Raw genomic sequence first — 23,666 nt, 5'->3', positions numbered from 1 at the left:
GTCATATTTATAAAGCATTGTAACATGTGTTTGTTTCTTTATTTTTAGCACAGGGTCTCCCCCTCCGCCCCTGTGTCTCATCTGTGTTATTTTGTATTTGTGTTTCTTTATTTTTAGCACAGGGTCCGCCCCTCCGCCCCTGTGTCTCATCTGTGTTATTTTGTATCTGTGTTTCTTTATTTTTAGCACAGGGTCCGCCCCTCCGCCCCTGTGTCTCATCTGTGTTATTTTGTATCTGTGTTTTCTGATTTATTTATTTGTAAATGTATTGTTGGCGTAGCCGTATGTTTTGTTTTTGTATTTGTGTTGCAGCGTGGATGGGAAGCTCCATCCACATTAAAAACACGTGCAGAATGTGACCAAGGGATTATCAGATAATTGATAGCTAGTTAATCCCTCGGTCACTAATATAAAAGCCTGCAGTTCTCCCTGCTCTGGGTGGGAGTACAGAGGAGAGTACGGGAGAGCGAGTGGATTAAAAATGAAACTAAAACATTCTAGGAACAGTGACAGCAACTGCCTAGCCTGACCTAGGATGGCATTATTTTGTGTTCGAGATTTGTTTTTGTTCACTCTTTTTATTTGGCTCTGTGAGCAGGGTGTTTTTGTGTTTTTCTGTTTTTGTGTTTTTGTGTTTTAAATAAACGGCGCACGCCGCGTCTTTTGCCCCTCTCTGTTATTCTTCCTGCTTCTGGTCTGATGTCACCACTACTGCCATCCCTGTCACAAGCTCATGGGAAAATAACACAAATAAGTTGTAGTGTCAGATAAATCGTTCATGTGCTAATTAAACAGTCCCTATAGGCAGTTCAAATGCTTATTTTTGATTTTGGTTGAAAATGCTTTATGAATATGGACCACATGGGCTTACATTACCATTCCATATTCAGATAACAGCTTTGTCGCAAAATACATTTTCATTCCATACATGTAATATCGCACTCGTTTTGTTTGATTAACTTTGATTAAATAATTTACCAGGTTTTTTTCGATCTTTATTTTTCCATTAAAGCAGAGAATGGGTGAAATCAACCTTTATGCTTTTTAAAAAAACAGACTTTTTTTGCCATTGAGAAATATTTCATTTAGCGAAACCCCTCTATCCTATTCAACATGCAACAAAACCATGGTTACCAACATTCTAACTGAAATAACATTCTAACTGAAATAACATTCTAACTGAAATAACGTTCTAACTGAAATAACATTCTAACTGAAATAACATTCTAACTGAAATAACGTTCTAACTGAAATAACGTTCTAACTGAAATAACGTTCTAACTGAAATAACGTTCTAACTGAAATAACGTTCTAACTGAAATAACATTCTAACTGAAATAACATTCTAACTGAAATAACGTTCTAACTGAAATAACATTCTAACTGAAATAACATTTGGTCACAGCAGAGCTGTACGTATAGATAAAGATCCTACACATTTAAAAATGGTCTCAAATAAACCGCAGAAACCGCAGCATATAAAAGTGTATTACACAAACGTTTATAGCACAAATTTACAGGTACAAATAAAATGCACAGAACAAAACTAGAGATAGTTGAACAGAACTAACTTACAGTCTGAGGTCCGCCCCTCTCCTGGGTCACAGGAAGGCAAGGCAGACGGGCCGCTTCGTCCTGCTGCAGACTTCAGCCGCCGGGCAGGGTATTATACACAATAAGCAGGGGCTTAACTAGGAATAGATTTTTCCTGAGGCAAAAATTGAATTTTTGTCTAAAAAAAAACCCCTGCATATCCTGTTCATGAAGCCTGGAGACTATTAATGCAAACTGCAAAGCAATATAAGTCGCTAACTCTTTTTACCCAATGACCCACCTTGGATGATGTCTGAAATTACACATCTTTTTTTAAACAAATCTCCCAGCAAAAACAACACAAACCTAAAATGACCCTCTTCACACTGTTAGAAATGTGATATTAAAAGGACAAGAAGAACAGAACATATAACTATGAATAAGTAGATGGGTTTATACCTTCATTGAGACATGCGTTTGGTTCACTGCTACTGAAGTTAATGCTGAGACTGGTGACACTGATGCTACTGCTGGGACTGGTAAGACTGGTGCTGACACTGCTGGAACTGGTGAGACTGGTGCTGACACTGCTGGGACTGGTAAGACTGGTGCTGACACTGCTGGAACTTGTAAGACTGGTGCTGACACTGCTGGGACTGGTAAGACTGGTGCTGACACTGCTGGGACGTAAGACTGGTGCTGACACTGCTGGAACTTGTAAGACTGGTGCTGACACTGCTGGAACTTGTAAGACTGGTGCTGATACTGCTGGAACTTGTAAGACTGGTGCTGACACTGCTGGAACTTGTAAGACTGGTGCTGACACTGCTGGAACTGGTAAGACTGGTGCTGATACTGCTGGAACTTGTAAGACTGGTGCTGACACTGCTGGAACTGGTAAGACTGGTGCTGACACTGCTGGGACTGGTAAGACTGGTGCTGACACTGCTGGAACTGGTAAGACTGGCGCTGACACTGCTGGAACTGGTAAGACTGGTGCTGACACTGCTGGAACTTGTAAGACTGGTGCTGACACTGCTGGAACTGGTAAGACTGGTGCTGACTGCTGGAACTGGTAAGACTGGTGCTGACACTGCTGGAACTTGTAAGACTGGTGCTGACACTGCTGGAACTTGTAAGACTGGTGCTGACACTGCTGGGACTGGTAAGACTGGTGCTGACACTGCTGGAACTTGTAAGACTGGTGCTGACACTGCTGGAACTGGTAAGACTGGTGCTGACTGCTGGAACTGGTAAGACTGGTGCTGACACTGCTGGAACTTGTAAGACTGGTGCTGACACTGCTGGAACTTGTAAGACTGGTGCTGACACTGCTGGGACTGGTAAGACTGGTGCTGACACTGCTGGAACTTGTAAGACTGGTGCTGACACTGCTGGAACTTGTAAGACTGGTGCTGACACTGCTGGAACTGGTAAGACTGGTGCTGACACTGCTGGAACTGGTAAGACTGGTGCTGACTGCTGGAACTGGTAAGACTGGTGCTGACACTGCTGGAACTTGTAAGACTGGTGCTGACACTGCTGGAACTTGTAAGACTGGTGCTGACACTGCTGGAACTGGTGAGACTGGTGCTGACACTGCTGGGACTGGTAAGACTGGTGCTGACACTGCTGGAACTTGTAAGACTGGTGCTGACACTGCTGGGACTGGTAAGACTGGTGCTGACACTGCTGGGACGTAAGACTGGTGCTGACACTGCTGGAACTTGTAAGACTGGTGCTGACACTGCTGGAACTTGTAAGACTGGTGCTGATACTGCTGGAACTTGTAAGACTGGTGCTGACACTGCTGGAACTTGTAAGACTGGTGCTGACACTGCTGGAACTGGTAAGACTGGTGCTGATACTGCTGGAACTTGTAAGACTGGTGCTGACACTGCTGGAACTGGTAAGACTGGTGCTGACACTGCTGGAACTTGTAAGACTGGTGCTGACACTGCTGGAACTGTTAAGACTGGCGCTGACACTGCTGGAACTGGTAAGACTGGTGCTGACACTGCTGGAACTTGTAAGACTGGTGCTGACACTGCTGGAACTGGTAAGACTGGTGCTGACTGCTGGAACTGGTAAGACTGGTGCTGACACTGCTGGAACTTGTAAGACTGGTGCTGACACTGCTGGAACTTGTAAGACTGGTGCTGACACTGCTGGGACTGGTAAGACTGGTGCTGACACTGCTGGAACTTGTAAGACTGGTGCTGACACTGCTGGAACTGGTAAGACTGGTGCTGACTGCTGGAACTGGTAAGACTGGTGCTGACACTGCTGGAACTTGTAAGACTGGTGCTGACACTGCTGGAACTTGTAAGACTGGTGCTGACACTGCTGGGACTGGTAAGACTGGTGCTGACACTGCTGGAACTTGTAAGACTGGTGCTGACACTGCTGGAACTTGTAAGACTGGTGCTGACACTGCTGGAACTGGTAAGACTGGTGCTGACACTGCTGGAACTGGTAAGACTGGTGCTGACTGCTGGAACTGGTAAGACTGGTGCTGACACTGCTGGAACTTGTAAGACTGGTGCTGACACTGCTGGAACTTGTAAGACTGGTGCTGACACTGCTGGAACTTGTAAGACTGGTGCTGACACTGCTGGGACTGGTAAGTGGTGCTGACACTGCTGGGACGTAAGACTGGTGCTGACACTGCTGGAACTTGTAAGACTGGTGCTGACACTGCTGGAACTTGTAAGACTGGTGCTGACACTGCTGGAACTGGTAAGACTGGTACTGATACTGCTGGAACTTGTAAGACTGGTGCTGATACTGCTGGAACTTGTAAGACTGGTGCTGACACTGCTGGAACTTGTAAGATTGGTGCTGACACTGCTGGAACTGGTAAGACTGGTACTAATACTGCTGGAACTGTTAAGACTGGTGCTGATACTGCTGGAACTTGTAAGACTGGTGCTGACACTGCTGGAACTGGTAAGACTGGTGCTGACACTGCTGGGACTGGTAAGACTGGTGCTGACACTGCTGGAACTGGTAAGACTGGCGCTGACACTGCTGGAACTTGTAAGACTGGTGCTGACACTGCTGGAACTGGTAAGACTGGTGCTGACTGCTGGAACTGGTAAGACTGGTGCTGACACTGCTGGAACTTGTAAGACTGGTGCTGACACTGCTGGAACTTGTAAGACTGGTGCTGACAATGCTGGGACTGGTAAGACTGGTGCTGACACTGCTGGAACTTGTAAGACTGGTGCTGACACTGCTGGAACTTGTAAGACTGGTGCTGACACTGCTGGAACTGGTAAGACTGGTGCTGACTGCTGGAACTGGTAAGACTGGTGCTGACACTGCTGGAACTTGTAAGACTGGTGCTGACACTGCTGGAACTTGTAAGACTGGTGCTGACACTGCTGGGACTGGTAAGACTGGTGCTGACACTGCTGGAACTGGTAAGACTGGTGCTGACACTGCTGGAACTGGTAAGACTGGTGCTGACTGCTGGAACTGGTAAGACTGGTGCTGACACTGCTGGAACTTGTAAGACTGGTGCTGACACTGCTGGAACTGGTAAGACTGGTGCTGACACTGCTGGAACTTGTAAGACTGGTGCTGACACTGCTGGGACTGGTAAGACTGGTGCTGACACTGCTGGGACGTAAGACTGGTGCTGACACTGCTGGAACTTGTAAGACTGGTGCTGACACTGCTGGAACTTGTAAGACTGGTGCTGATACTGCTGGAACTTGTAAGACTGGTGCTGACACTGCTGGAACTTGTAAGACTGGTGCTGACACTGCTGGAACTGGTAAGACTGGTACTGATACTGCTGGAACTGGTAAGACTGGTGCTGATACTGCTGGAACTTGTAAGACTGGTGCTGACACTGCTGGAACTTGTAAGACTGGTGCTGACACTGCTGGGACTGGTAAGACTGGTGCTGACACTGCTGGAACTGGTAAGACTGGTGCTGACACTGCTGGAACTTGTAAGACTGGTGCTGACACTGCTGGGACTGGTAAGACTGGTGCTGACACTGCTGGAACTGGTAAGATTGCTGATACTAGTGCTAAGACTGACCGACTGCTGACACTGTGTGATGCCACGATTAAAAACACTGATTTAGAAGGATTTACTTTAAATAGAGTTTTCCAATCCTCCTATGGCCTGATCTATCAAAACGCTGTAACTCTTCTTCCTGGGACATGTCTCTGTGGACATATAGCAGGGCAAGGCCATTCAGGCCATTTACCCATACTGCTGCGAGACCAATCAAACATATGGAAAGGATGCACTCAGATAAACTCTTTCTCATCATGAACAGGGACCCGAGGAATCTGTTTGTTGCGGAAAACACGGATTGTCTCCATGCTGTCAGATAATTTTTTGTTTTACACTAGGGGCGGGGCAAAAAGGCTTTTGTTTGTTTGTTTGAGAAACAAACCAATACATTTATCATATATAATCATCAAACCAGACAATGTTGCTTTAAATTCATGTAAATAATACTTTAAACTGTTTCAGGTGTACAGAGGTGAAGGTTGAGCGAGGCGCCGCGCTGTCACTGTCATTTATAATAGAATTCCCTCCAATTCTTCCAGCCCATGGCATTAAATACAATACATGAAAAGCACTACAGTTATGAATCATTATATCGGGGGAGAGGGAAGGCGTTGCCATTGTGCAAGAAAAACACACATTTGTGAAAACTAGAACTGCCATGCGGGTCATTGTGACCCATTTTGCACTTAAAATGTTAATTACTCTTCTGTTGTAAGTCGTATGTGTGTCTGTTTTTTGACTTTTTCTAAATATATAAATTAAATATCTTGACGGCATTTGATAGCCAGAATCGCAAAAATTATTAAGTTATAAACAGTTCTTCCTAGAACCGCCATGCAGGTCAATGTGACCCATGCATTACAATACATGTCTTTTTTTTAATATAACTTAAGATATTCTATTATTTTTGTAAAAGCAGCAAACAAGACATGCCCCCTCCTCCTAGCACACATGTTTTTTGTTATTATTTTTATTTCAAGTCTTTGTTTGTAAACTGACTAGGAGACAGAGATTGCTATGAATGTGGATTTGTCAAGATGCAAACTCAGTGAGAGCCTAGTTGCTTATTTTTCAATGTACCTGGAGACAACAATGCTTCGTTTTGTTCCACAAATGCAACTGGGAAAAGAAGGAAATATTGAATCTTGAAAGTAGTCATTTTGATTGGAATATGGCAAGCTGCACTCAGATGCATACAGCAAACAGCTCCTGGATGCAGACACAGTCAGCTGGCAGACACGTACGCTTCTCCATAGAGTACAATGCAGCCGCCATATTGGAAGTAGTTATATTTTATTTTTATGTAGTATTAGAAACAATGATTTGGGTTTTGTGTGTACATATACCTGTTTACACCTGTACAGGGGTATATGTACATACCCGTTTCTTTTGAAATGTGTATTTTATTACATGTTTTCACTGTTTGTAGTCGTGCTGTATATGCGTTCATTATAAAAATAAAGCCTTTCATGTTTAATTTTCCTTTTAAATACAGTGTTTCTGCGATGCAAATGTTAGATATGATGTTCATGAATAAAACTTTTCACTTGTATCCGATAGTATGTCTTTCATTTTCATAAGGAAGCAGTTTAAAAATGTATGGGTCACAGTGACCCACGTGGCGGTTCTAGGTTCGAAAATCCGCCGGTTCTAGTGTTAAAGATGCCGAAAACGATTTGTAAAAACAATCGCCGGTATTAAAACAGTACTTTCTTGGATTCTTTTCTCTACGAAAACATTAGGAAAATAACTTATTTTTTAAACTGCTGTTGTCAAACAGCAGTGTGGCACCGTGGGCTGTGTGGCACCGTGCTGGGCTGTGTGGCACCGTGCTGAGCTGTGTGGCACCGTGCTGGGCTGTGTGGCACCGTGCTGAGCTGTGTGGCACCGTGCTGAGCTGTGTGGCGTGACTAAAAGGTTGTGGCTGAGTTCCAGCAGTCTCACAAGATTTTCGCCTTCATTTACACTTTCAGTAAACAGAGATGTTTATATGCTAGGAGTGTGGGTGATTAGCTCAAGTGGTAGAGCGTGTGGGGTAGCTGGATCGATGCCTGCCTTCTCCGAGTCTTGATTTTTCTTTAATAAACTGTTGGCATACGTTTAGTCTGGAGTTTTATTGAGAAGCAATGATTTCATTCCAAGCAGCAGTCTGTTGTGGTATTAAATAAAGAAACTAATAAAGAAAAGGCTGCCCGCTCTGGTGCTTGATTATGAGAGTGATGCGCTCCCTACTGCGCTAAGGAGGCAGCGGATGCTGGGTGTCTTCATTTACCAATACTGTCCTTCAAATTTTCAAAGGCCAGGTAAAAAAAAGACAACAAAACATTTGAGCCAGACAGGGATTAAACCTACAATGTTCTGATCCGTAGTCAGATGCATTATCCATTGCACCACTGGCCCCTGTGTTACAGGAGCACAGTTAACACCCACTCAGCAACAACAACAGTGGTGGCAGGCAGTGATTCACTGCAAGTCCCCTGAGCTTGCCAGCCTGTGGCTGAATTGTGTATTGTCCTCAAAGAGCCTGCTTTAAAGCCTTTCTTCGATAACGCAGCTGGTAGAGCAGAGGACTATAATGAAACACAGACCTATCCTTACGTCACTGGTTCAATTCCACCTTAAAGCCCCTTTTTCGACCATTTTTACTGACAGTGGGACAAAAAAATGAAAGAATAAAACACCACCACCACCAGCAACAACAATAACAAAGTAACAAAAAACAGAATAATTCTGTGGCACAGTAAGCCTACCTGTGAGAAGACAATTTGACCTGTTTAGTTGATATTATTGAATGTGATGTGTGTTATAAACTGGTGCTGTGTTTGAGGTTTGAGGTTTCACTGCTGCACCGTAATGCCCTCTGTTCAGATTGTCAGCTAAAAAAGTTGCAAATTCAAACTAGGCTTTCTAGAGCTCGCTAGTCTCAATGGCTGAATATTGAAGCTAGGAGTTAACGATACAATAATATAAAAAAAAAACATTAAATGAATCAATATGGTTAGTAATAATATAAGGCAGTATAAATATATTTGTGGTAAATGACTTGAGCCCTATTGAGTGAACAAGGGGCTAGTCCAGTCCTCTAGGGTCACAGCAGTGTCTTCTGCTCTTCAATCCAATCTCAAGTTTGAATTGGTTATAGTTCAATTTATTTTGGCCATTTGAATTTTATTTTGTTTCAGTATATTTGCATTTGATAATTATTTAAAAGATGCACTTGAATTATTCAAGGTACAAGTACCTGTATCTGTAAAACATTATGAAGCCTGAGCAAAAGTGTTCAGTTTCTTAGTCCAGTGGTTCTCAACCCTGGTCCTGGGGAACCCTGCCCTGCTGGTTTTTGTTCCAGCCGAGCTCTCAATTACTGAATTGGCAGTGTGGGCAGCAGTGTGGAGTAGTGGTTAGGGCGCTGGACTCTTGACCAGTGGGTTGTGGGTTCAATCCCAGGTGGAGGACACTGCTGCTGTACCCTTGAGCAAGGTACTTTACCTAGATTGCTCCAGTAAAAACCCAACTGTGTAAATGGGTAATTATATGTAAAAATAATGTGTAAAAAAAAAATAATGTAATTGTATGTAAAAATAACGTGGTATCTTGTATCAATTGTAAGTTGCCCTGAATAAGGACGTCTGCAAATAAATAATAATAATTGGACTAATAATCTGCTTTGTTTTGACTTTTTAAATTGTGTTAAAAATTCAAGTTCCTTTTACAATTTTATACTTAACTTAAAATCCCAACTGTTAAAAACTGTATAGGCATCAGATGTAGGTAAATCTGTTCGGCAAATTCTTAGTTGAAATAAGGGTTCAAGCAATTATGTTAATTATTATTATTATTTATTCCTTAGCAGACGCCCTTACCCAGGCAGGCCTGGATAACAAATAGCACAAGTCAAGAGACTGGGGCACTTGAGGGCTGGATTTCACCAGCCCTGATTTTCAGTAATAAAACTGTATAATAATAAACCATGTGAGTAGAGGAGGAGTGTAGAGGCAGTAAATCTGTTAAAAACTTTATAGATAAGGTTACCTTTGGACTCTAGCACCATTTTCTTCAACAGGGAGCAGGAGAAGGGAAAGATGGGGACTACTGCTTCAAAGCCAAATAAGAAGAAGGGAGAGATGGGGACTACTGCTTCAAACTCTAATAGTGAGCAGGGGAAGGGAGAGATCCCTACTGCTTCAAACTCTGATAGTGAGCAGGGGAAGGGAGAGATGGGGACTACTGCTTCAAACTCTGATAGTGAGCAGGAGAAGGGAGAGATGGGGACTACTGCTTCAAACTCTGATAGTGAGCAGGAGAAGGGAGAGATCACTACTGCTTCAAACTCTGATAGTGAGCAGGAGAAGGGAGAGATGGGGACTACTGCTTCAAACTCTGATAGTGAGCAGGAGAAGGGAGAGATGGGGACTACTGCTTCAAACTCTAATAGTGAGCAGGAGAAGGGAGAGATGGGGACTACTGCTTCAAACTCTGATAGTGAGCAGGAGAAGGGAGAGATGGGGACTACTGCTTCAAACTCTGATAGTGAGCAGGAGAAGGAGAGATGGGGACTACTGCTTCAAACTCTGATAGTGAGCAGGAGAAGGGAGAGATGGCGACTACTGCTTCAAACTCTGATAGTGAGCAGGAGAAGGGAGAGATGGGGACTACTGCTTCAAACTCTGATAGTGAGCAGGAGAAGGGAGAGATGGGGACTACTGCTTCAAACTCTGATAGTGAGCAGGAGAAGGGAGAGATGGCGACTACTGCTTCAAACTCTGATAGTGAGCAGGAGAAGGGAGAGATGGCGACTACTGCTTCAAACTCTGACAGTGAGCAGGAGAAGGGAGAGATGGCGAGAGCCCGTTCAGACCCCGGTGAGTTGTTATTATTTCTTCTGTATCTATATTAATGCCTGTAAAGAACATGTTCACTTAATGCTGTGCTGTTGTATAGCAGCAAGAAACTTCAAGTGCCGCGTCCCTCAGTGTGAAACACTAGAGTAAGAATCTGGAAAACAATCTGAGAGAATGGGAGTTTCAGTTGAATTTTAATAACTTTTTTATAACACCATCAGACAGTTCACAGAAGTCTGCACACACAAGTTAGCTTTTATATCTTCATATGAAACCTTCTTAAAGCTGTAACATTTTGGAGTTAAATTTTGATTTAATTTAATAAAAAATTGTTTTTGAATTTGAAAGAGGCATCAGCCACGGAAGCCTGTCCACACTATTCCTGTTGGATAAATATGAAATCTGCTTTTTAACATGGCAAATGTGATCAATGAATTTCTAAAGTATAATAATGAACAGAACTAGTCATTTTAAAATGTCTTTTTTAATTCTGGAGGGCAGAGAGCAGATATTTTGTATATTAGATCAGTAAATGATATTCCAGATTCTCAACCGTGGTCCTGGGGACCCCACTGTCCTGCTGGTTTTTGTTCCCGCTGAGCTCTCAATTACTTAATTAAACCTTCAATTAAACTAATAATTTGCCTAATCAGAGCTTTTAATTAATTTAAATACATAGAGCTTTAAGTATAACATTGTATAAATTAACTTGAATTCCCCAACTTTTTAGTAGCTGAACGATTGAAAAAGTCCAATTAGGTTAATTATTAGATCAATTAAGGGTTGATTGAGGTAATTGAGGAGCTTGTTTGGAACAAACCTAGCAGGACATGGGTCTCCAGGACCAAGGATGGGGACCACTACTCTGGATACAGCAAGGTGATGTATACATTTGAGACACTGCATCTTTAAACTACAGGACAGAGTGCAACGTACAGTAATGAAAGTAATAAAGCTAACAGTAAGGAGATAACATTAATCTCATCCAGATAATACATATCTCATTAACCATTTAAGACACTTCTAACTCTGTTAAACATCATGGTCATTACATCACTGGGATTGAACCCATGACCCTCCAGTGAGAAGTCCAGAACACTAACCACTACTCAACCTGACTCCAAGGATCACACCTTTAAAAAACAGAAACCACATTAAAACAGGCAGTTTACAGCCCTTCACACCCCCATCCCAGCAGACAACACTGAGTGCCACAGGAATGTACAGAACACTATGCAAGCGTTGTACAATGACATTCGAAATGCATGTAGAAAAGGAGAAGCCATACTAATGGGGGATTTCAACTTCCTCCATATAAAATGGGAAAACCCGATGGGGGGCACGACGGACGAAATTGAAATGGTGGAAATGACAAAAGACTGCTTCCTAACGCAATTTGTCAAGGCACCGACTGGAGGGGAGGCATGCCTTGATTTAGTCTTTTCAAATAATGAAGACAGAATAACTAAAACAGAGGTCAGAGAGCCATTGGCAAACTCAGACCACAACATGGTCTCATTTGAAGTGTTTTTTAAAACCCCAAAAGTAATGAATAAAGCTAAGGTTTACAATTTTAGAAAAGCAAACTACGAAGGTATGAAACGGAGACTAATAGAAGTAGATTGGAGCAAAATAGAGAAAACATCCACCGAAAAAGGATGGCTGTTTTTTAAAAATGTAGTACTAGAGGCACAAAACAATTACAGCCCAAAAGTAGACAAATCTAAATCTAAAACAAAATGGCCAAAATGGTTTAATAGATCAATTAAAAAAAATATTCAGCGAAAAAAGGCACTTTACAGAGCGTTTAAAAGGGACCAAAAACAAAGCACACAGAAAGAGTACTTGGAACTGCAAACACAAGTCAAAAAGGAAGTTAGAAAGGCCAAGAGAGAGATAGAAATCAATATTGCTAAGGGGGCTAAAACCAATTCCAAAATGTTTTTCCAATATTACAACAGAAAGAGACCATTCAAAGAGGAGGTTAAATGTCTAAGAGACACAAATGGCAAAATCATAGATGAAGAAAAAAAATAGCAAATATATTAAATGATTACTTTTCACAGGTTTTTACAAGGGAGGACATGGACAACATGCCAGACATGTTGACCTGTTCCTATCCAATTTTAAATAACTTTGGCATAACAGAGGCAGAAGTGTTAAAGGGACTAGGAGCTCTTAAAATAAACAAATCCCCTGGGCCAGATGAGATCCTCCCAATAGTACGCAAAGAAATGAAAGAAGTTATTTACAAACCGCTAACCAAGATCATGCAACAGTCTCTTGACACAGGGGTTGTACAGACAGACTGGAAAATAGCAAACGTAATACCGATCCACAAAAAGGGAGACAAAACCGAACCAGGTAACTACAGACCAGTAAGCCTGACTTCTATTATATGTAAACTTATGGAAACTATAATAAGATCCAAAATGGAAAATTACCTATATGGTAACAATATCCTGGGAGACAGCCAGCATGGTTTTAGGAAAGGGAGATCGTGTCTAACTAACCTACTTGACTTTTTTGAGGATGCAACATTGAAAATGGATAACTGCAAAGCATACGACATGGTCTATTTAGATTTCCAGAAAGCTTTTGACAAAGTCCCGCATAAAAGATTAATTCTCAAACTGAACGCAGTAGGGATTCAAGGAAATGCATGTACATGGATTAGGGAGTGGTTAACATGTAGAAAACAGAAAGTACTGATTAGAGGAGAAACCTCAAAATGGAGTGAGGTAACCAGTGGTGTACCATAGGGATCAGTATTCGGTCCTCTGCTATTCCTAATCTACATTAATGATTTAGACTCTGGTATAGTAAGCAAACTTGTTAAATTTGCAGATGACACAAAAATAGGAGGAGTGGCAAACACTGTTGCAGCAGCAAAGGTCATTCAAAAGATCTAGACAGCATTCAGAACTGGGCAGACACATGGCAAATTAAATTTAATAGAGAAAAGTATTGCATGCATGCTATACCTTTTAGGATTTTGAATGTTTGAATCAGATCGCCGCGTAGTCTTCTTTGTTCAAGATTGAATAGATTCAATTCTTTTAGCCTGTCTGCATACGACATGCCTTTTAAACCTGGGATAATTCTGGTTGCTCTTCTTTGCACTCTTTCTAGAGCAGCAATATCCTTTTTGTAACAAGGTGACCAGAACTGAACACAATATTCTAGGTGAGGTCTTACTAATGCATTGTAGAGTTTTAACATTACTTCCCTTGAGTTAAATTCAACACTTCTCACAATATATCCGAGCATCTTGTTAGCCTTTTTTATAGCTTCCCCACATTGTCTAGATGAAGACATTTCTGAGTCAACATAAACTCCTAGGTCTTTTTCATAGTTCCCTTCTTCAATTTCACTATCTCCCATATGATATTTATAATGCACATTTTTATTGCCCGCATGCAATACTTTACACTTTTCTCTATTAAATTTCATTTGCCATGTGTCTGCCCAATTTTGAATGCTGTCTAGATCATTTTGAATGACCTTTGCTGTTTCAACAGTGTTTGCCACTCCTCCTATTTTTGTGTCGTCTGCAAATTTAACGAGTTTGCTTACTATATCAGAGTCTAAATCATTAATGTAGATTAGGAATAGCAGAGGACCTAATACTGATCCCTGTGGTACACCACTTGTTACCTCACTCCATTTCGAGGTTTCTCCTCTAATCAGTACTTTATGTTTTCTACCTGTTAACCACTCCCTAATCCATGTGCATGTATTTCCTTGAATCCCTATTGCGTTCAGTTTGAGAATTAATCTTTTATGCGGGACTTTGTCAAAAGCTTTCTGGAAATCTAAATAAACCATGTCGTATGCTTTACAGTTATCCATTTTCAATGTTGCATCCTCAAAAAAGTCAAGTAGGAGTGTTAGACATGATCTCCTTTTCCTAAAACCATGCTGGGCAAATCAATCATCAATTTTAATATTAGGAAGCATGTGAACCTGCTAAAGGTTTGAGTAAATAGTATTTATGGTTGATGTTTTTGAGTTTTGTTTTTGATGGATTTTTTTTTACATCAGAGTTCTTATTTGTGTTTTATGGAAATGTGTTTACCAGTGTTGCCAAAAAAAATAAAAAATACAATTTAGTATTTACATACAATGTAAAAATACAATAAGCTCGAAAATATCAGCAAGGAGGCTCTGTAAATGTTGAAGATTTTAAATAATCTAAGGTTTAAATAATTGTGTGATACACTAACCGATTCATTCCTATTCCTATTCCTACTTCCTATTCATTTTCCAATGCATATCTCATTCACAGAATATATTCAAGTGAAGAGAAATGCAGCAGCACACCAATTCAGTTCATCAAAAAGTCAATGTACTGCTATTTAACTTGTCTAAGAGACCATAGGCATTTATATTATTTTAATTTTAAATGGTATTGTAAAGATGTTTCCATCTCCTCGAGTTGATAGCAAGCTCAGTTGTGTAGATGTTTGTATGTAGCCTAAAAAAATGAATACAGATTTATTCAAATTATTTTTTTATTTAAAAAATCCCATAGACATCGTTTAATTGCAACGATGTCATACCCAACTGCTTTCTTCTTTCCTTTATGTGCTTTACTGTTAACATGCAGTCCCAATTTAAATATAAAATCTATTTGCACATGTGCTCGAATTCTGCATCTCTGCGGGCTGCCAGCCACGGTGATCGACCAGAGCTGAGCAGGATAGGTTCATTACATATGCTGCTTATATGACTTCAATGTATTGGCAGAATAGATTGTAGTAATTAAGATATAAGCCCCTGAATGATAATGTGTGAAAAGCAGTGCGGCCGACAATAGTAGACCTACAACTAAGTATAAAAAAATATTCAAAATCCATCAGCAAATCACATCTTTCATTACAATTTACGTCATTCAGGGTGACACGTGGATTATTTCTCGTGAGACTGTCCCTGCTCATGAAGACAGTATTTTGGGGTCTTTCACGCTACAATGCACGAGAATCGAAAGGGGCGTTACCGTGGCTAATATAAATCCGACCCCTCCCACTTTCCTTCATTTGCATAGCGTTCGGGGGGAAGTAGGCGTTCCCAGGAAATGAAAGACTTCACATGGAAACGTAAGAAAGTACCAAATCCATGTTAATCTCACGAGAAACAAATGTCTTGAGAAATGTCAAATTCACATGTAACGTGGCCTGTTATTGTAATCTAATTCAGATTGCTAGAGATGCTTATTATTATTCTACTGAAATAAATGAGTGGATTTTAAAGTGATGGTCTTAAGGACATGGAATCATACAGAGTAAAGATGTCCTTACGGCTCACCTTATTTACTCTGTGATTTCATTTCCTTACTGCTCACCTTATTTACTCTGTGTGATTTCATGTCCTTACAGCTCACCTTATTTACTCTGTGTGATTTCATGTCCTTACAGCTCACCTTATTTACTCTGTGATTTCATGTCCTTACTGCTCACCTTATTTACTCTGTGATTTCATGTCCTTACAGCTCACCTTATTTACTCTGTGTGATTTCATGTCCTTACAGCTCACCTTATTTACTCTGTGTGATTTCATGTCCTTACAGCTCACCTTATTTACTCTGTGTGATTTCATGTCCTTACAGCTCACCTTATTTACTCTGTGATTTCATGTCCTTACGGCTCACCTTATTTAGGATGCTATGGTATTGAAATGATACCCTAATTTCTTCCATAAGGATTCCTCTTAGTGAATACCCCCTTATTTTTGGAAATACGGAGCACCTGACTAACACACACTAATAAGGACCTTTTTGTGAATGAGGCCCCTGGTCCTGTATAGCAGAGAGTAATAGAGCACACAAATAACAGAATATTAAACTGATAAGAAAGCAAGAACACCAGCAGCATTTTAAATGGAGTCTTTTTACAGTTCATAGAAAATGAATCAGATCAGAGAGATGTGTTAAAGTAATCATATCTGGATCTCCCCCTGATCCTGCATGCTTTCAAAGCTGCTTATCCTTTTCAAATTGTTAGGGCTAGGATAAACATGCACAGTGCAGCTGCCAATGGTTTGATATGGTGTTGGACAGGATTTATTGCTATTACCCGTTTATTGTTGGAGTGCAGGATTTATTGCTATTACCCGTGTCTGAATCGAAACCCCCCTCTGCCACCCATGCACTATTCAATAACAACACTGATGATGTCACAGGAAGCTGTGTGGTCCAGTGGTTAAAGAAAAGGTCTTGTAAACAGGAGGTTCCCGGTTCAAATCCCATCTCAGCCACTGAATTATTGTATGACCCTGAGCAAGTCACTTAACCTCCTTGTGCTCCGTCTTTCGGGTGAGACATAGTTGTAAGTGACTGTTGTGTTCTTATAAGTGTTGTATCACACCGTGCTTGTCTGTTTCAGCCTTTATACTGCAACTCTTTAAAAAATGTTTTCATTACACAAAAAAAAAAATGAAATTCCCCATGTCAGAAATCTAGTTGTTTATTTATTTTTAAGAGGAATTCTCTTTTGTTCTCTGTAAAAGGGCGGAGAATCATTGCTACAGGACAAGAGACTGAAGAAACTGTTTCTCAGGAGCTGCGCAGCCCCTCTGAGCTGAGGATTGTGCTGCTTGGGAAGGACTGGGCTGGGAAGAGTTCCGCTGGGAACACCATCCTGGGCAGAAAGGAGTTCACATCTGAAAACAGCTCCTCTGGTGGAATAAGAGAGTGTGAGAAGAGAACAGGAAAGGTGTCTCTGAGGCGGGTCACTGTGGTCAACACTCCAGACTTGTTAGACACAGGCAGGCTCGAGATTGAGAGATGTGTTTCGCTGTCCGCCCCAGGACCCCACGCTTTCCTCTTTCTGATACGGGTGGTACCAATAAAGATAAAAGACACTGACAGTGAATGGTGGGAGTCTGCAGTACAAACCAATTACAAAGCCCTAGATAAAGTTCAAGAGCTGTTCGGTGAGAGAGCTGTCAGGAACACGATGATCCTTTTCACCCGCGGTGATGATCTGAAAGGCTGGACGATTGAGCAGTACATTGAGGAAGCTGGTGAGGAGTTCCAGCAGCTTGTTGAGAAATGTGGGAACAGGTATCATGTTCTCAACAATATGAACAGGAACGATTACAGTCAGGTCACACAGCTCCTGGACAAGATAGACAACATGGTGAAGGGGAGTGGAGGCAACTACCTCTCAATATCTTCTGATATTTACCAGGAAGTAGAAGGAAGAATGAGTCTAAAAGAACAGGAGCTGATGAGGAAACACAAAGAGGAACTGAGAAGAAAAGAAGAGGACATGAAACAGAAATATGAAGTGGAACTGAGAAGGAGAGAAAAAGAGATGATGGAGAAGTTGAGAAAGCAGATGAAGAAAGAGTCAGAAGAATCCAAGCTGCCTGTCAGGAGAAGAAACAGCAATAATTTAGGCCTTCACAACTGTAAGTATTCTTTTCATCCATCCTTTCTGAGACACATCCGAAGTTCAGTCAGTACCATTCATTCGTCAGTAACAAGAAGTGATTGCACATGCTGTTACTCTCTATAAAGTGTGTTTTCAATATTTTACAATACTAATATAATATTTCATATATGATATGCAGTGTAATAATAGAATATCTGTGTTGCTTTTTAGAGACACCATTAGCACGTTCAATCACATATATAATATTTAGCTTTTTGAAGAAATAAACTTTTCTTTTCCAGTGTCTGGAGAGACTCCCAGTACATCTGCCCTAGCACCTCCCAGTCTTTCTGAGCTGAGGATGGTGCTGCTTGGGAAGACTGGGGTTGGGAAGAGTGCAGCAGGAAACACCATCCTGGGCAGAGAGGAGTTTAGATCTGAAGCCAGCTCCTCTGCAGGAACGAGGGAGTGTGAGAAGAGAGAAGGAGAAGTGGCTGGGAGACGTGTTGCTGTGATTGACACTCCAGAGCTCTCTCAGGACAAACTCCAGATTAGGAGCTGCATGTCTCTGTCTGCTCCGGGACCCCACGCTTTCCTCCTGGTGATACCAGTGGGACGATTCACGGAGGAAGAGAGCAGAGCAGTGGAGACAATCCAGGAGATATTCAGTGAGGAGTCTGTGAGGAGGTACATGATGGTCCTTTTCACACACAATGACAAACTGAAAGGCAAGACCATTGAGGACTATATTGAGAAAGGCAGCAAGGAGCTCCAGGAGCTGGTTGAGAAATGTGGGAACAGGTATCATGTTCTCAACAATGAGGACAGGAGTGATCGCACTCAGGTCACACAGCTCCTGGACAAGATAGATAACCTGGTGATTGGAAACAACGGCTACTACACTAGTGAGATGTACCGGAGGCAGAAGCAAAGATTAGACAAAGAGAAGATTAGATACTGAAGGAAGAGGAAGAGAGACTAAAGGCCTTCACACACCAGACGTGACACGATTTTTACTGGGGCGACACGACAAATTTTGCTGCGAAAACACTGTGCACACCAGAAGCGATCACAGACACGACGAGACAGCTGAAATTTTGTGGTGCATGTGGCTGGTGCCGTCTGACCAGGAAATGAAACAATAACAATGGTGTACGGGCAAAACGGCGCTGCTGCACTCGTATTAAATAATTAACAAAATAAACAGTTTAAACAAAATAAACACCAACAATTCTAAACAAGTACATTTTAGATATAGCAATTGTTTCTCTGTTAATTTAGACTCACGTCTCGCCTCTGACGCTCTCTCCTGAAGCGCAGAAAGCTGCAGGTTTTTATACAGGTGACCATCTCCCGATTAGCAACAAGTAATCAATTAATTAACTTGGGAGAGGGTCACCTTCTACACAGGGTTTTTAAATAAATAAAGAACACACAAACGCACAGCTTTTCACAGTCATCTTAAATAATAAATAATCATGTCGGACGGCTTTCGTCCGTCCGCACATAAACACAATATATTTATATAATAATAATAGTAGTAATAGTAGTAGTAGTAGTAATAATAATAAATGAATACCTACATAAATAATAAAATACATACAGTGGTGGGCACCTGTCACAAAGTGAAACAGGTCCTGATTTCAAACCACATGACATGAAGCTGATCTCTTGATTGCTCAGTTGAGTAGTTGTCGCGCGACGAATTCGCAAAAATAGGACCAGGTTCTATTTTTTTTTCATTGCTCACGTTGGAATTTGTGTCGCGGCGACGTCGCTTGTCGTGTCGCTCTTTGGTGTGAAGGGTGCTATTGAAAAGCACAGGTTTTGATTTTCTCGTGTCTCTTGTCGTGTCGCTCTTTGGTGTGAAGGGTGCTATTGAAAAGCACAGGTTTTGATTTTCTCGTGTCTCTTGTCGTGTCGCTCTTTGGTGTGAAGGGTGCTATTGAAAAGCATAGGTTTTGATTTTCTCGTGTCTCTTGTCGTGTCGCTCTTTGGTGTGAAGGGTGCTATTGAAAAGCATAGGTTTTGATTTTCTCGTGTCTCTTGTCGTGTCGCTCTTTGGTGTGAAGGGTGCTATTGAAAAGCATAGGTTTTGATTTTCTTGTGTCGCTTTGTCGTGTCGCTCTTCACGTCGCTTCTGGTGTGTAAGGGCCTTAAGAGAAAAGCAAGTGAAAGAACTGGTGGACCTGAAATCAAAGATGAAATTGGAAATCCAGAAACAAGATGAGACTATCAGAGAGCTGGAGAAGAGGATTGGAGAGCTGGAGAGGAGCTGAGGATAGAACAGGAAGAGAATCGCAGGATCAAACTGGAGGAAGAGTTGAGGGAAAAGGCAGAGGAGCGAGAAAGGGTGGAGCGTGAGAAGGATGAATGCAGGGAGAAGGGGAAGAGAGACAGAAGAGTATGAGGAGAAAAACAGGAGAGAGATGGAAGAAGTCAGGCAGCACAACATGGAGATGAACAGAAGCAGAGAGATCCAATGAGTTTATAAATATATCTCAAAAGCCAGCTGAAGCAAGAGGAGACAGGGTAGAACTAAAGGCAAGAACCAGGGAAGTAACAGGAGCAATGAGAGAAGGGGCTGAGGTAGGGACAGTATTACACACAGTAACCAGAGCAATCAGAGAAGAGACAAGACTAGGAGCAGTAATGCATGCAAGAGATGCAATGAGAAAAGGGGCAAAAGAAAAAGCTGTTAATCATGCAGTAAGCGGGTGCTCCCGAGTGGCGCATCCAGTAAAGGCACTCCGCATGGAGTGCAGGATGCGCTCTATAGTCTGGATGTTGCGAGTTCGAGCCCAGGCTATTCCACAGCTGACCGTGGATGAGCACGATATGAGCAGGAAACAACACTGGAGCCTCAGTGCTCACTAAAGTGTGCTCTCTCTGTAGGCAGCATTAACATGGGACACTAACACTTTTGTGGTTCCAGGCTTCAGATTCCTCAGTCTTCACATGGTATCTCCTAGCTTTGATCCCCGGGGTGTGACTGATCTCTGATGTCACAATAATCATTTCTGTATTGATTTTTTTAAAATGTATTTTAAAAGAAAAAAATGTGATTTATTTGATTTAAATCTTTTTTTTTTCAAATGATGTAAAAACTTTAAGGGTAGGGGTCAATAATGTTCTTAGGGATTGCAAATGGTGGTTTGTGAATAGTTACATGCCAAATCAAATGAATCAAAGTGAATACAAATTGTGGCATTCTCTAAATCAGTGGTTCTCAACCCTGGTCCTGGAGTATACCAGCCCAGCTGGTATTAAGAAGATAAGAACATAAAAAAGTTTACAAACGAGAGGAGACCATTCGGCCCATCTTGCTCGTTTGGTTGTCATCAAGCAGCTTCTTGAAGGATTCCAGGGTGTCAGCTTCAACAACATTATTGGGGAGTTGGTTCCAGACCCTCACAATGCTCTGTGTAAAAAAAGTGTCTCCTATTTTCTGTTCTGAATGCCCCTTTATCTAATCTCCATTTGTGACCCCTGGTGCTTGTTTCTTTTTTCGGGTCAAAATAGTCCCCTGGGTCGACCTTGTCAATACCTTTTCGAATTCTGAATGCTTGAATCAGATCACCACGTAGACTTCTTTGTTTGAGACTGAATAGATTCAATTCTTTTAGCTTGTCTGCATACCACATGCCTTTTAAACCTGGGATAATTCTGGTCGCTCTTCTTTGCACTCTTTCTAGAGCAGCAATATCCTTTTTGTAACAAGGTGAACAGAACTTAACACAGTATTCTAGATGAGGTCTTGCTAATGCATTGTAAAGTTTTAACATTACTTCCCTTGATTTAAATTCAACACTTTTCACAATATATCTGAGCATCTTGTTGGCCTTTTTTATAGCTTCTCCACATTGTCTCGATGAAGACATTTCTGAGTCAATATAAACTCCTAGGTCTTTAGGTCCTCTGCTATTTCAGTATCTCCCATATGATATTTATAATGCACATTTCTATTGCCTGCATGCAGTACCTTACACTTTTCTCTATTAAATGTAATTTGCCATGTGTCTGCCCAGTTCTGAATGCTGTCTAGATCATTTTGAATGACATTTGCTGCAGCAACAGTGTTTGCCACTCCTCCTATTTTTGTGTCGTGTGGAAATTTAACAAGTTTGCTTACTATACCAGAATCTAAATCATTAATGTAGATTAGGAATAGCAGAGGACCTAATAGTGATCCCTGTGGTACACCACTGGTTACTTCGCTCCATTTTGAGGTTTCTCCTCTAATCAGTACTTTCTGTTTTCCTTCCTTGAATCCCTACTGCGTTCAGTTTGAGGATTCATCTTTATGCAGGACTTTGTCAAAAGCTTTTTGTTGTTCCAACCGAGCTCTCAATTACTTAATTGAACAATTAATTGAAGTAATAATTTGCTGAATTTGACTTAAATTGTGTAAATTATAAAAGGTTGGAAGTTTTCCATGATTCCCACGTGTATAGATGTACAGTTGCAGACATGAGCATTAACACCCTGTACACGAAACAAGGTAATTCAGTAATGTATTATGTGTAATCAATATTCTGTGTTAAAACTAAACAGTGAAATCTCCCTGTGCTTGTGTAGTTAGGACTGAGAGCAGTTTAAGGGGATATCCCCCTCTTTAAACATCACATATCACCTCAAACTTTACTGCAGAAATACTGGCAAATCTGGCCCTGGGTGTATTGAACCAAATATTGTATTTATTTTAAATGAGATGCTTAAATGCACTGTTTGCAATTGTGAGATAAATTCATTTGAAATAAATCTGACTCTGTACTGAAAACACACACTCAAATGTTTTATTTGTTTTCTCCTTCCAGGCTGCAGCAGCATTCAGAACAGTGTTTTCATGACATGTTTATGTGCTGATGTTGCATTTTAAACAGCTTGTCACACAAAACGATTTAGATCTGCTTCCCCTCATAAACAAAGCCTTTTCACCTCACGCAAAATGCACCGTGAATTCTGAAAACACCGCACACCTTTGGATGTTCTTGGTTTCTTTGACTAATGCATGATATTAAATGATCAATTATTCTTCTCATAATGCTTCAAAAGCACTGTAGCGGCGCACTGTCCAAGGTGCTGAACCTGAACCCAGTTAAATACTGAAAGTACTGAAGCCATATTTTGAACCAAGTACTTGAAGTATACTAGACCTGTTGCATTGGAGGATGACGGTCTGACAGCCCAGCCAGCTAGCAGGCGCCCGGCCACCATAGGAGTCGCTGGTGCAGAGTGAGACAAGATTACCTGTGACATGTCTGTTGTGAAGGGCACTATATTAAATAAAGATCTATAACACACATTGCGTTTGGTATATTCAATAGTAACTAAACATGTAGAAAGAACAATTTACTCCAGTAGGCTGCAAAGCGCTTGAATAAATATTTAATTTATACTGTACAAACGACTACATTGTTATTATACATGTTTGTATTACAGTGTATCAGTAAATTACATAAATAATGTTGTGAAAAAACAAAAAAAACGGAGCCTTGTCTTCCCTTCTTCAGTGAGTATAAAGATTGTATTAGTTTAATTGAATATAGTGTCCTCTGTATTTAGGCACTAAGACAGAAGATCTAGACAAACAAAAATACTGCTTTCTGCTATGCAATTCAACAGTATTAGCACATGCTGGCGTCAACCCAAAAGGCTTCACCTTTAGTGATATTCAACTCAGCCTAACACATTGGCTTGCTTGCAGTAGAGCGATGTAGTGGTGAAGCACACTTTGACATGAGTCTCACCGAGCTTTCAACTTCTTCTTTAAGTCTGGATCTTTGCCAGATGTTGTCTGCACAAGATGTTTGTTTTCTCCATATTGGCTCTTCCCCACATCGAACTCAGGAAGTAACCAAACCTTCTCCAAGGTCCAGTG

The 23,666-nt window shown here is 41.3% G+C and overlaps 1 protein-coding gene across 1 annotated transcript; it reads left to right on the top strand.

Moving 5' to 3' along the window:
• Positions 1-10,405: 10,405 nt before the first annotated feature.
• Positions 10,406-19,233, top strand: LOC117970909 (GTPase IMAP family member 8-like). The gene is made up of 4 exons (XM_059009498.1): positions 10,406-10,430; positions 16,917-17,248; positions 17,600-17,822; positions 18,088-19,233. Exons 1-4 carry the CDS (start codon positions 10,406-10,408, stop codon positions 18,744-18,746), a joined length of 1,239 nt encoding a protein of 412 aa, XP_058865481.1. The 3' UTR covers positions 18,747-19,233.
• Positions 19,234-23,666: the final 4,433 nt, after the last annotated feature.

This window comes from Acipenser ruthenus, chromosome 39 (genome assembly GCF_902713425.1).
Source record: "Acipenser ruthenus chromosome 39, fAciRut3.2 maternal haplotype, whole genome shotgun sequence".
NCBI classification, from domain to species: Eukaryota; Metazoa; Chordata; class Actinopteri; order Acipenseriformes; family Acipenseridae; genus Acipenser; species Acipenser ruthenus.
This window is presented reverse-complemented; position numbering and strand designations above follow the sequence as displayed.